General features: G+C 47.0%; 1 protein-coding gene across 3 annotated transcripts in view; it reads left to right on the top strand.

Moving 5' to 3' along the window:
- Window positions 1–9,743, top strand: part of NAAA (N-acylethanolamine acid amidase) — a 31,872-nt gene extending 22,129 nt beyond the window's left edge. For all 3 annotated transcript variants that reach the window (XM_030565164.1, XM_030565163.1, XM_030565166.1), the window contains exons 7-10: window positions 1,302–1,364; window positions 1,982–2,048; window positions 8,583–8,611; window positions 9,662–9,743. In XM_030565164.1, coding sequence (XP_030421024.1) covers window positions 1,302–1,364; window positions 1,982–2,048; window positions 8,583–8,611; window positions 9,662–9,737 — 235 coding nt within the window. In that variant the 3' untranslated portion in view covers window positions 9,738–9,743. The remainder of the gene's footprint in view (window positions 1–1,301; window positions 1,365–1,981; window positions 2,049–8,582; window positions 8,612–9,661) is intronic.
- Window positions 9,744–14,302: the final 4,559 nt, after the last annotated feature.

Here is a 14,302-nt window from a genome sequence, read left to right as displayed (position 1 = left end):
CTGAGGACAATAAACAAAATTGAGATTATATAAACCTGTGAAAAGAAGTTGTCAAAGTTAGAATCAGGACTCACAATTTGTCAGACCACTCTGTTTATTAGCGCAGCGCTCCGCCAATAACATTCAGAATATGTGAGTGGCCATGCAAGGCCCAAACAGTCTTATTTATACAGATAAAAGAGCGGGAATTAGACAAAGGGACAAAGAAAGCAAAACAGGAAAATTCACCTGGGGCACAGCATGCATATTCTATTTCCTTACTAACTGTTATTGATTTAAGGCTAATACTTCACCAATTGCCCTCAAACGGTGCAATTGTTCTATGTTAATGTCTTTATTCCTGACACCTGGATTGCAGCATTCCAACAGTTTTGCTTAAAGGTACAGACAACATTTCTTTAATCCTTTCTATTCTTACTATATAATTCATTCTACTTTCACAAAGTACAGTTCAGTTACTGGTACAGATATAAATGCTATCCAATTGCTGAACTGCTTCACTGACAATAATATGCTAGTCTGCATGTACGTAAGATATTCAGGGTTGTTTCGAATTCATGTGTGTCGCTGATGTACAGGTCAGTTTACAAGTAACAGGCTATTTTTCTGACTGTTAGCCTTGCACACTCACTGTGGGATTTGAAAGTTACGTTGTATTCTTTCCTCCTTTTTGTATCATTGCTGGTAATGAAAGATTTGCACGCTAAACTGGGCCATCTGTGACTTATCTGCAACCCCACTAGTTTCAGTGAGGAGTGTATTGGGTAAATAATTTGTCATTCTAACTAGAATTTAGCAGACAGTTCAGTTGATGCACAATTCACTGTTAGTCACGTTGGCTTTGCAGGGCTAACAAAAGTAAAAAGCATTTTTAAAAACCTTATTTTTTTCACTGAAGTAAAACAAAGAAACCTGCCAAAAAACTTAAGGTTCTTAGTATACGCAGGGAGCAGAGCCAATGAATGAGAGAGGTCTATTGTTATATAGTTTCTTCTCAGACCAGACTCCATTTTAAGGGCCTGATTCTGCTTCACTTGAAGTCAATGGTAGTTTTGCCTTTGACAGTAATGAGAGTTTTTCCAGTCTCCTTAACAGTCTATGTATGGGAATGCTCGGTACAACCGGGAACTTGCCTTTTACTGTGCCATTGGGCTTCCTGTTGACAGGGGAATTGACAGATTTGTGGGGGAACCTTTTTGTTCTTTTTAAATAGAGACCTAACGACTCATGTCTGTTTTTATTAGCCACATGTGCAACTGGGTGAAATCACACTTGCTTTTTTGATTTGTTTTGTGGTGTAGGTGGTTCCGTGTAGAGACAAACTATGACCACTGGACAACCCCTCCTCCATTTGATAATCGAAGGTGAGTTTGAGTTGGCTTGTGACCTCGGATGCCGTTTTGATATATAAGAGGTGACACAGACTTTTGGGTGTTCCCCTGAGCAGCTTCGTGTGCTGAGCAGGCAGCCGCTTCAGCTCCTGCAGCATCATTCGGAAGAAACTAGACCAGGTAAGGAGTGATACTGACTGGTTCCAGTGCTCTTTGGCTGGGAGCACAGTGGTTACAAGGTGACAGCTCTGTAACGTGAGGCAGAAGAAAATTGTGGGAAGGGAAAGATGCTTGGGGTTGGTGTCCCCGTAGAAAACAGAATTTAACCCTAGTCACAGTATTCAGGCACTGTTTGGAGGCATTGTTAAATGCTTCAGCAACATTTTTAGTTGATTGACTGTTTGATGCAAGGGCGCAAAATATGTTGGCAGATTGGCTGCAGTTCTGTAGCTATATCCTTTAATGGTAATGCCTCTCATTCAATTTTATGGGGTACTGGATTCAGTTCATACCATCTTTTAGAGTAATTGAGACCCAGGTAGATGTTTTGACATGAATTGATTTTAGTGGCAAACATTTCTCATTCAGGCTGCATAATGTTTTATATGATGGCTATTTTTCTTGAATGACATTGCATCATTTCCTTGCAGAGCTGCAGCCATTAAAGCTCTCAATGCCACTGGATGGGAGAATATTAATTTTGAGACCCTCTTTCAGGTATTTCTTAAATTTTGCGTCATGATGTCTGGATGTTGTCTTAAAATTCTGCTGTTTGGAGAGATGGTTAGAGCAGCGATTGAGGAATGTGATTGTTTTTAGTGAGGATTTGGAAAACTACATAGGCAGTACATGGTGTAGGACATACAGCAAAGGGCTAATTTTTGCTCATTTGAGTGGCTGTTGTCATCCAGGGTCACTGGAACTGGGCTCTAGTGATAGAGAACTGAGCCAGGCTCTGCTGCTGATTCAATGTGTGACCATGGGCAAGTTACTTAAGCCCAAATTTTCCAGTGTCTGTTAATTGTGGGTGACTCAGTTTTGGAGCGCCAAAGTTGAGAATCCTGGAGTGTAATTTTCAGCCCCCATTGGCTTCAGCTGACACTGTGGGCGCTCAGCTTCTCTGAAAATTAGGCTGTAGTGGTCTCAAACTGAGCATCCAGAAATAATTGGGCACTTCTGAAAACTAGATCCTTATCCTCTCTTTGTCTCTGTATTCTAGCCGATAAAACGTGGCTGGTAATATGTATTTCACAAAGAGCGTTAGTTCACAAGATTGTTCAAGTACTTTGAGATCCTCAGACAAAACATGCTGTAGAAGAGTAAATTATTATTGCGGTTTTAAGGCTGAATTTGAAGATCTGTATTAAGACTATTTATATGGTGTGCTAGTGCCAATGAAGGGTCAGGGCCCAATTGTGCTAGGCACTGTACATACAAGAAGACGACAGACTTTGCCCCAAAGAGTTTATATCTCCAGTTATTCAAAGTCTGTCTCAGAAATACTTTGCATACCAGCTTAATTTATTTCATTGTAATTTAATGTAAATCTATTCAGATTATTTTTCATCTGAGACGGGGCAGTTTTGATTCCTGTGGGGTTTTTAGGCAGTAATTCAGATATGGTAGACTTTCAGAAGCATATAAGGGAGTTTAAAAGCACAAGTCCCACTGATTTTTACCCATTATATTTAATAACTGTGGTGGTTTCAATCAAGGGTTTTTTTTTGCAGTGCTTCAGAAGTCACAGGGGAGGAGAGAAGAATTTTAATTATTTTGTAATTATTAAATTATCATGGGCTTTGGCAACGACCTCTTTGGTGGAAAAATATGGCAACGACACAAAACGTAGTTTCATACAGAAACTAAAAGTTTTAATGGAGGAGTGTGTCACGGAGTCACCGGGCGATGCTCTGGAACTGCACCCCACCAAGCCAGTCAGGACTTTGGGGAACCTCCTCTCCCTTGGAGCAGACTTGTTCAGGGCAAGAAGCTCACACAGCTTCACCTCCTGGGTCTCTCCTTGGAGCATTCAGCATCCTCTGCCCCTCCGTGTGCTTCCCACAGCGAATCCACCCCAGCGGGGTCCTGGGGAAGCCACCGGGTCCTGCACCCCCACTTTGCAGTCAGACGTGACTCTCAGCCAGCCAGTAAAACAGAGGTTTATTCGATGACAGGAACAGGGTCTAAAACAGAGCTTGTAGATACAGCGAACCGGACCCCTCGGCTGGGTCCATTCTGGGGGGCAGTGAGCCAGACCCCCAGGTCTGCCCTCCACCCTCGACCCCAGCCAGCTCCAGACTAACAACCCCTCCCAGCCCCTCCCCTCTGCTCAGCTCCTTTCCCGGGCCAGGAGGTCACCTGATCCCTTTGTCTCCAACACCTTCAGCTGGCACCTTTGCAGAGGAGGGCCCAGGCCATCAGTTGCTAGGAGACAGAGTGTCAGGCATTTAGGTGCACTGGCCCTTGGCTTTGCCAGATACTTAAGAACTGCCATGGGGACACTGAGGCACCAACACAGTACTCAGAGAAAACATTAGGAACTTTCCCAGATCGTCACATCTCTCCCCCCTTCGAGACCGAACGGAGCGAGGTCACTTCAGCCAGTGACCTGGGGAAGTTCGAACCCACCAAGGTTCCCATGGATGCCCCAGCATCTCTCCCATCCCTTGGTGTGAGTTACACCAGGACAGTCCAGTCTTACGCCCTCCCTTAGGTCGGGTGTGCTTGATGGCACTTGCAGGCCGCATGTGGGAAGGTTTATGCAGCCCACACCCTTTGCCACCCCAGTACCCCCTGGGCTTCAAGCTGGGATTGGGTCTTTTCCCAGCACTCTGGTCTGTGATTCGGGCTCCCTTGGTTAAGAGCCCCCATCTTGGCCTTTGCCAGCTCTGGGCGTGGGCAGCCGCTTCCCACTTTGTGGCCCAGACACAACACCTCTGCCGTCCCCCCTTGCACTTTCCAGCTTTTACCGTCAGCCCCACCTCCTTGAGGCAGCCCAGCCCCCTCTTCACCTGGAACACCTGTTCCTCCCAGGTCTGGCTAAAGATGCACATGTTATCAGTGTCTGCCAGGGCCAAGTTCTCCATCCCTCTCAGCTTGTCTAGAATCTCCCCAGGCCTAGGCATGGGGTCGGCATCGGACACTGTGATGTCTTTAAGCTTCTGATAGCCCCCATAAAACCAGATCATCCTGTCTCGCTTGGGGATCAGCCCCACAGGTGAGGCCCATGGGCTGTAAAATGGCTGGATCCCATCTAAAGCCAGCATGTCCCTGACCTCTCTCTCCAGGTTCTGGACTGCTTTCCCAGTGACTCTGAATGGGGAACACCTGATGGGGAGATTGTTTCCCACCTCAGGGAAGAGATCCCCCAGGGGGTCTTCCCCCTTCTCCATCCAATCCTTCCCGTGCAGGTCCAGGGGTCCCCTCACTCTCCTTTCATCCAGCAGCTCAAATGGGAAGAACCCTGTGGATTCCTGGGGCACCACCAGCTGCCTTCCGATTCCCCCCAGTTCTACTTCCCCTTGGGGAGCCCATTCCCGGTACAGGAATCCCTCCTCCTGCAGGACTCTGTCCCTGCAGCCTTCCCCAAGGGGGTTTGCAGTGCTGTGGCCAGCAAGTTCCCTCAGCTTCTCCAAGGAGGGATCCCTCTGCAGCTCGGTCTGGGATTCAGCGGCTGGGGCAGGGAGTGGAACCTGTTCCCTCTTGCTGGCTGGGCCTAAGGTCACAGCCCCCCTGAGCCCTGTCCCTGGTAGCTCCCTTCCTGCTGTGTAATCACTTCCCAGCAGCACGTCTGGACCAGGCAAACCTGTTTGGCAGCTGACCTGCCCTGCCTGGGTGTCCCTGCACTCAGCTGGGGTCTCAGCTCCCCCCGTGCTCAGCACTGCCCTTGCTGTCCCAGTGGGGGCAGGCTGCGAGCTCTCTGCTCTGGTCACAGCATCAGAGCCAGCGTGAGCCCCCTCTCCGGTGTGCAGGGGGGCGGGGAGCATCTCTCCCTCCCACTCAGCCCCAGGGGGCTGGTTGCAGGCAGGCAGGTATCCTGAGCTCAGCAGCCCCTCCCCACTGCCAGCCAGGTTATTTGCATTTTCACTGACCATTTCCATCCTAGCCAATTGGTTCCCTGGATTTAAATTCAAACCCTCGGCCGTTACAGGAGCAGGGCCTGGATCCTGTCCCATGGGGAGACAGTCACCCCCCAACAGGACCTCCCAGTTGATATCCTGGAGAACCCCAACTACCAGCCAGCCCAACCACTCCTGGGTCTGCACAGGGATCTGGGCCATAGGCAGGGCGAGGGGCTTCACCCCAGGGAACTTCACCCAGGTCCCACAGTCCCTCAGCATCTGGGGCTGCACCACCACAGTTCTCTCTGTCCCAGGGTCTCGCCCCTGCAGGCATGTTTCCCCACTGACCCCTGGGCAGCCCCCTATGTTTCTCTGCTCCACCATCACCAATCCACGCTGCTGCTGCTTCTCCTGCAGCTTTTCCTCGGGCTCTTCCTTTCTCTCATGGTCCTCTCGCTCTCTCGGGCTCTGCTCCCATCCCATCCGTCTCCAGTTTCCTGATGGGGAACCCAATCGTGAAGACCCTCGTCTGATTGGGGACCAGACTCCCGGGGATGCCTGGCTGATGCTCCAGCTGCTCTCAGATCCTCTTGTAGCCCCATCTGGGCCAGGAATCTGCTCCTCAGAGCGGTGCTTCTCCTTCAACTGCACGATTAACTGTGCCTTGGTGAATTTCCCCATGCGTAACCCTCTCTTTGTGCACAGGATCACAATGTCCTTCTCAAGGAGATGGTGATAGGCCATAACTTCACCGTTCCCAAGTGGCTCTGGACTCACAGGCTTGTGTGCTCTTGGCTCCCCCATGGTTTCCAGGAAGAACCCCGGGTGTGCCAGCCCTTCTCGTGGTCACCACCTCTTTGCCAGGGTCGAGCTGCAGACTCCTCCGCCCCTGGGACTGCTCCTGCAATCCCCCGGGGAACCCTGCTACTGCAAAATCCTTCTCTCTCCCAGGGTCGAGCGGCAAGCTCCTCCGCCCCTGAGACTGCTCGCTGCAATCCTCAGGGGGACCCTGTTACTCCAACAGTCCTTCTCGCTGGTCACACACTCCCAGAGGTTAACTGCCCCCTGAAACCATCCCTCTCTGAGCCTTCAGCACGCCTGGTCCTCATTATCCCCCCTTTGTTTTACTGCTCCCCAGTCACTTACTGCAAGCAGCGCCATTCACGGGGTGCAGTACGTCCCGCCGCTGCCACCAGTTGTCACGGAGTCACCGGGCGATGCTCTGGAACTGCACCCCACCAAGCCAGTCAGGACTTTGGGGAACCTCCTCTCCCTTGGAGCAGACTTGTTCAGGGCAAGAAGCTCACACAGCTTCACCTCCTGGGTCTCTCCTTGGAGCATTCAGCATCCTCTGCCCCTCCGTGTGCTTCCCACAGCGAATCCACCCCAGCGGGGTCCTGGGGAAGCCACCGGGTCCTGCACCCCACTTTGCAGTCAGACGTGACTCTCAGCCAGCCAGTAAAACAGAGGTTTATTCGATGACAGGAACAGGGTCTAAAACAGAGCTTGTAGATACAGCGAACCGGACCCCTCGGCTGGGTCCATTCTGGGGGGCAGTGAGCCAGACCCCCAGGTCTGCCCTCCACCCTCGACCCCAGCCAGCTCCAGACTAACAACCCCTCCCAGCCCCTCCCCTCTGCTCAGCTCCTTTCCCGGGCCAGGAGGTCACCTGATCCCTTTGTCTCCAACACCTTCAGCTGGCACCTTTGCAGAGGAGGGCCCAGGCCATCAGTTGCTAGGAGACAGAGTGTCAGGCATTTAGGTGCACTGGCCCTTGGCTTTGCCAGATACTTAAGAACTGCCATGGGGACACTGAGGCACCAACACAGTACTCAGAGAAAACATTAGGAACTTTCCCAGATCGTCACAGAGTGAAAATTGAAACTCTCCAGATGTTTGGATAATGGAATATATTACGAAAAATAAGTATAAGTCAATAGAAAAAACAGTATTGGAATTTTTAATTTTTTTTTTAGTTTTTTGGTCATGGGGACCGTTGGCAAAGTACTGTATTTCTTTTGAGTGATGGGCTCTGGATTTGGAGCTGGAATTAAATGCTTCCGTGGTGTTCAGAATCAGAATTTTGGTTCAGTCCTTGTAAAAGAATATGACGATGTGTGATGCCACATTCTCAAGTGACATGTCGTCTCCAAACTCAGATCATTCATCCTTTCAAAATTCTACCTAGCACAGCCATAGAGACCACCAGATTAACCATGTACAACCTCTGCAGGAGAAATGACATTACAGCAGGCTCAGACTCAAGGTGCCAGAGCCTGTTTTCATGCCACAGTACTCCCAGTTTCCACTGAGTGACATTACTTGCTTCTAAAATGCTTGCGTTGTTTGGGCGGAGAGATTTTTACAGGCGAAGCTGAGCAAGAGATGATTCCAATAATTGGGTTAGGCCAGGGATTCTCAAACTGGAGGTTGGGAGGTTACTACGTGGTTGGGTTGCAAGCTGTCAGCCTCCACCCCAAACCCCACTTTGCCTCCAGCACTTATAATGGTGTTAAATATATTAAAAAGTGTTTTTAATTTATAGGGTGGGGTCACACTCAGAGGCTTGTTATGTGAAAGGGGTCACCAGGACAAAAGATTGGGAATGACTGGCTTAGGCCATTTAACATATGGGGCTTGATCCCAAGCCCATAGAAGTTATCTAAAAGACTCCCAATCATTTAAAGCCCATTGGGCTTTTGATCAAGCCTATAACACAGAGTAAAATTCTGCACTATTGTGGGCATGGACTAAAGGACCCAGGTCTAGAAAGGTGCCTCATTCCCTTTAGGAAGCTGTGAACTATTACTTTTAAATGAGGAGCGTGTGTAACATGGCTGTGTTCTGACTGCTCAGACAGGAGCATGTGAGGGACGCAGGTTGACTGCATCACCAGCATTATTAGATGATTTCTTTTATACAAGCACATATATAAATACTACAGATGCAGAGGGGGTAGAATGTAAGAAGAAGGTTGATATCTGCCTCTTAAATGCAGGAACTTGACAAACTTTGGGCATTCTCAAAAGCTTTTTTGCTTAAAAATGTTCAGTAAAGTGCTCTGATTTTTAAAAATGTATAGGGTAACCTTTGATCTTGCATTATCCATCTTAAATAATTGTATCCCACTGTTTCTAAATAGCCTTAAACACTTCTTTTAATCTGACACAATTTAATTTTTTTTGAATAGGTATTATCAGTGAGGCCGGTCTTAAACAAGTAAGTATCATGTTTAGAAACACAGATCAGTGCCCACTGTCACTCCAGGGCAGTTTATATTTAATATCAATTTCGATAGTCAGATGATTTTCCTTTAAATATGCAAAATATCCCATGATTTTCCCCAGCCATAAACACTGCTACCATGCACAATGCTTTTCAGTGTCTGCCCTCGCTTGGGTTTGTTTCTTTATTGGAACACTCGCTGTCCAATGAAAGAATCGTATTTCATAAGGCTCAGTCCTCCTGTGCTTGGAGTCTAAACTTATAGTGATACACAACAATGAAGCAAATTGATATTCAGACCAGTACTCTTCTGCTGAGTGGTGCATCTTGCTCCTAATATGTGGAGCGTTCATTTTCCACTTAGTTGCAACTCTTGCCTTGGTTAATCAGTGTTAGTAAATTTGCTTTGCTTTGAAGAGGAAAAAATAATACATGCATACCATAGCTACTGAGTATAGTTTTACAAGCTACTGCATGCCTAACCAGCACTGAATTCTTTCACTTGCTCCATAATAGCTCTGTATTTTAGAAACATTTACATCTTCCCCTTCTTCCCGTTGTCCTGTTTTAGTTTTCTGTGTAGCCCAGTATTTCCATAGCTTCCTTCACTCATGCTAAGAGCTCTGGAATTGGTTTCTTGGGGTCAGCAATAAGGATTTAATCACCTATATATTGTGCTTATACTCTTTCTCACAATTTGAATTCTGTCACTGTAGCAATTGAGATCAATAATATTAATATTCTAGTAAACTGATAAAATAAATTGTGAGTCTGCAACTAGGGCATATTTTCTGCTGGGTAAAATTCCCTTGATGTCTATAGAGCTGTGCCAGTTTTCACCAGGAGAGAATTTGGCTGTCAGCATTACCAAACTCTTCCGGATAGTTCAATACTTGGTGCCTTTTTATTGTTTTGATTCAGACACGCAGAATGTTTTTTCTGCTGAGATTGATTCTATTGCTTTGCTGCTGTTATCTGTATCTTCCTGGATTTGGGATGGTATTTTAAGCACACAGTACATCTTTTTTCCCCTCTTTCCCTCAGTTACACAATATATACCACAGTAATGAGTGCTGCAGCCCCAGACAAGTACATGACACAGATCAGAACCTTGGAGTGAACATGTGTAAGTAACATATTGGTGCTGAGAGCTGTTTTCATTGAATATGAACTCTCAGTGGTACCTGTGGATGGGATTTCCTGTTCTGTTGAGGTGAAGGAACTTTGTGGAAACTTAGGGTACGTCTACAGTACGAAATTAATTCAAAGTTATTTTATTTGAATTTCCTGAATTGAGTTTTTCATAAGAGCTCAACTCCCACTGAAGTTCAGTGACCTGCTCTTTCAGTCTTGGGTCAGGCCTAAAAATCACACTTAATTTTATGAAGCTTTTAACGATGCAGTTTAAATGTCCAGCAGGGGCTAGAGGTGCAGTCCTATAAAACAGTGGTTTTCAAACTTTTTTTCTGGCAACTCAGTTGAAGAAAATTATTGTTGCCCATGACCCAACAAAGCTGCGGATGAGGGGTTTGGGATGTGGGAGGCGCTTAGGGCTGGGGCAGGGGGTTGGGGTGTGTGTGGGGGGTCAGGGCTCTGGGCTGGGGCCAAGGATGAGGGGCTTGGGGTGCAGGATGGGGCTCCAGGTTTGGGGGAGGGCTCAGGCTGCGGCAGGGAGTTGGCGTGTGTGAGAGGGTCAGGACTCTGGGCTGGGGGTGCAGGCTTTGGGGTGAGGCCGGGGATAAGGGGTTTGGAGTGCAGGGATGTGCTGGCCACCACTTCCCGCAGCTCCCATTGGCCAGGAATGGTGAACCACGGCCACTGGGAGCTGCGGGCAGCTGTGCAAATGTAAACAAATGGTCTTGTGGCCTGCCAGCAGATTACCCTGATGGGCTGCAGGTTGCCCACCACTGCCCTATATGATTAGTTTTCCTTGATGGTCCAATTTTGAATGAATTTTGTAATTTGAATGAATTTGGGTTTCTCATGTGTCAAATAAACTACAAATCACTTCAATTGTTCATTCCCCCTTCCCCCCCCCCCCCCCCCCCCCCCCCCCCGCTAGAGTTAGCAGTGGTCATGTTGAGCTTTTGAGATGGCAGGGTTTATTTTTTTCTGTTGCAGAATTTAAAGTGGGTGCTTTATTTCTCTGCTCTGTGCAGATCCATGCTCATTTCTTTCTCTCTCTTAACAGACAAAAGGGGGGAAAGCTGAAGCTTTCCAAGTTCAGCATCACTTTTAAACTAAATTAATGCATCGTAGTTGTTTTGTACAAAACAATTCCATGAAGATTTCAGGTGAAGCTGACTTGCAAGATTCTGATTTTGTTCGTGTTCTGGAATGAAGATGTGATGTTGCACTTCATATGCTTTATGAAAATATGCTTGTAAATGTGAATATGATGTAACTGAAATATGCTTTATGCGAAAGGTCTCATAAGGTATCATTACAAAGCTTATAATCTAATGAATGTGTTCATCCTATTTGTATGTATGTATCATTCTTGTATCTGAAGCTAAAAATATGAAGTATAACTCTGAGATCCTATTGTAACTATGCAAAGTGTGGGCCATTAATGGTGGCTTAGAATCTTGACGGCTCCCATTGACTAGGACAATTGGTTGTGAATGGGTTTAGTTGCCTGCAAGCCTTCCTATGTAGTGTGGGCCAGCCCATGGGTAATGAAGAATGAGGTCTCACAGGACATGTGACCATGTCACATGATACTGGAATCCATCTTAAATCTGGTACTTTTCCATTTAGAAGGAGGGGTGGGGACCCAGAGGGACAAAAGATTCCTGCCTGGTGCCAAAGCTATAAAAGGGGGTGGAACGGAACAAGGGGGGCTGTCAGTCATGAGAACACCTCTGCTTTTCACTTATGATGTCTGCTGGAACTAACAAGGACTGTGTCAGGGGAAAGGATTGGGCCCAGACTAGGAAGGATTCTAGTCTGTGAAAGTATCAGAGGGGTAGCTGTGTTAGTCTGGTTAGTCTGGATCTGTAAACCTTTCCAACATATCATCAGTGATCTACAACCCATCCTGGACAACGATCCCTCGTTTTCACAGGCCTTGGGAAGGCGGCCAGTCATTGCCCACAGACAACTCGCCAACTTGAAGCATATTCTCACCACTAACCACACACCACACCATAGTAACTCTAACTCAGGAATGAATCCATGCAACAAACTTCGATGCCAACTCTGCCCATACAGCTACACCAGCAACACCATCATAGGACCTAGCCAGGTCAGCCACAACATCACTGGTTCACTCACCTGCCATCCACCAATGTAATCTATGCCATCGTGTGTCAGCAATGCCCCTCTGCTATGTACATTGGCCATACTGGACAGTCACTACGTAAAAGGATAAATGGACACAAGTCAGATATTAGGAATGGCAGTATACAAAAACCTGTAGGAGAACACTTCAATCTCCCTGGACACACAGTAACAGATTTAAAGGTAGCCATCCTGCAGCAAAAAAACTTCAGGACCAGACTTCAAAGAGAAACTGCTGAGCTTCAGTTCATTTGTAAATTTGATACCATCAGCTCAGGATTAAACAAAGACTGTCAATGGCTAGCCAACTACAAAAGCAGTTTCTCCTCCCTTGGTCTTCACACCTCAACTGCTGGAAGAGGGCCTCATCCTCCCTGATTGAACTAACCTTGTTATCTCTAGCCTGATTCTTGCCTGCATATTTATACCTGCCTCTGGAAATTTCCACTACATGCATCTGACAAAGTGAGTATTCACCCATGAAAACTTATGCTCCAATATGTCTGTTAATCTATAAGGTGCCACAGGACGCTCTTTGTCACTTTTTAATCTGTGAAGGAAGCTTATTGGAACATCTGAGGGTGAGATTTTACTTGTAAACAGTTTCTTAATGTATTCGGCTTAGACTTGTGTGGTTTTGCTTGGTGACTTACTTTGCTTTGTCTGTTACTTGGAACCACTTACATGACGGGTTTGGTCACAGAAACTCCCTCAAGACTATCACTAGATGTGCTGGGATACCACTGAGAACAAACCCCACTGCCAGAGAAGTCTTCCCTCCACTCCTATCTTGCTGAGTTAGACACTCCAGTCAGCTACAGCACAGACCAAGAGGTTGGGCCATGCCCCCTGCAGTTCACTGAAACTGAGATCCACTCAGCTCAGGGGCTTCTTAGTTAACAGACTTTCCCAGCACCCAGTATTCAGTATTTCTGGGAGCCAAACCCCAAATAAATCTGTTTTTTTCTGTATAAAGCTTATACAGGGTAAACTGATAAATTGTCCACCCTTTATAACACTGATAGAGATGCACAGGTGTTTGCTCCCCCAGGTATTAATTACTTACTCTGAGTTAAAAAATAAGCAGAAGTGATTTTATTAAGTATAAAAAATAGGATTTAAATGGTTCCAAGTAATAGACAAAACAAAGTAAGTTACCATGCAAAATGAAACAAAACACGCAAGTCTAAAGCTAATACATTAAGAAACTGATTACAGATGAAATCTCACCCCCAGAGATGTTTCAATAAGCTTCTTTCGCAGACTGGTCTCCTTCCTATTCTGGGTCCTGCATTCACTCACGCCCCTGTAGTTACTGTTGGTAGTTCCAGTTTCTTTCAGGCATGTCTTGGGGATGGAGAGGCCATCTCTTGAGCCAGCTGAAGACAAAATGGAGAGGCTTCCAGGGCCTCTTATAGTCTCTCTCTTGTGAGCGGAACCCCCTTTGTTCTTCTGTGCAAAGTCACAGCAACAAGATGGAGTTTGTAGCCACCTGGGCAAGTCAAATGTCCATGAATGATTCAGCTTTTACATGTTAGTTTGAAAGTTCCCTGGAAAGCTCAGATGTGGACTGGCGTCTCCCAAAATCCATTGTCAGTTAAGTGTTTCTTGATTGGGCACTTACTGAGAATAGTCCTTTCTCAAGAAGCTGACCACATGCTTCACTGAGGCCATGTCTACACTTACAGTTTTGCAGTGCTGGTAGTTACAGCTGTGTTCGTACAGCTGTGTAGGGCCAGCGCTGCAGTGTGGCCACACTGACAGCTACCAGTGCTGCAATGTGGCCACATTTGCAGCACTTGCAGCGCTGTTGGGAGCGGTGCATTGTGGGCAGCTATCCCAGCATTCAAGTGGCTGCAACGTGCTTTTCAAAAGAGGGGGGTGGGGTGGAATGTGACAGGGAGCGTGGAGGAGACAGAGAGAATGGATTTTTGGAGTTGACACTGTTCTCAGCTCCCTGCCTTGCAAGCTCTAAGGACTGGAAGACACACAGTGCCTACCTTCAATCATCTTAAAAGTTCTAACTCCCTTCCCCCACTCCTCTCTCATTCACTAAATGCAAATTATGTACTTCTAAATACCCGTCAGACCAGATAAGCAACTGCTCAACACGGACTTCCCCCTCCCCCTCTGCCGTGTGAGAGTGCTGTTTCTCTCTCCAAGCAAACAGCTGTGAACATTCCAAAGTAATTCCCCTGCCTGCCTCCGCTCGCTCAGCAAACAGGAGCTGTGTTTGTTTTTTAAATAAGCAGTTTGGCTGAACTCCAAGCTCTCCCTTTCTTCCGGTTTGTTGTGGACAGGAATTCTGGGATACCTCCTTATACCCCGGAGGTCAATAAAAGTGCTGGTGGGCGTCCACACTTGGTGACCAGCGCTGGAATCCCTACACCCGAGGCTCGACCG

This window comes from Gopherus evgoodei, chromosome 5 (genome assembly GCF_007399415.2).
Source record: "Gopherus evgoodei ecotype Sinaloan lineage chromosome 5, rGopEvg1_v1.p, whole genome shotgun sequence".
Lineage (NCBI taxonomy): Eukaryota > Metazoa > Chordata > Testudines > Testudinidae > Gopherus > Gopherus evgoodei.
Note: the sequence above shows the minus strand (reverse complement) of the source record. Positions and strands in the feature narration are given on the sequence as shown.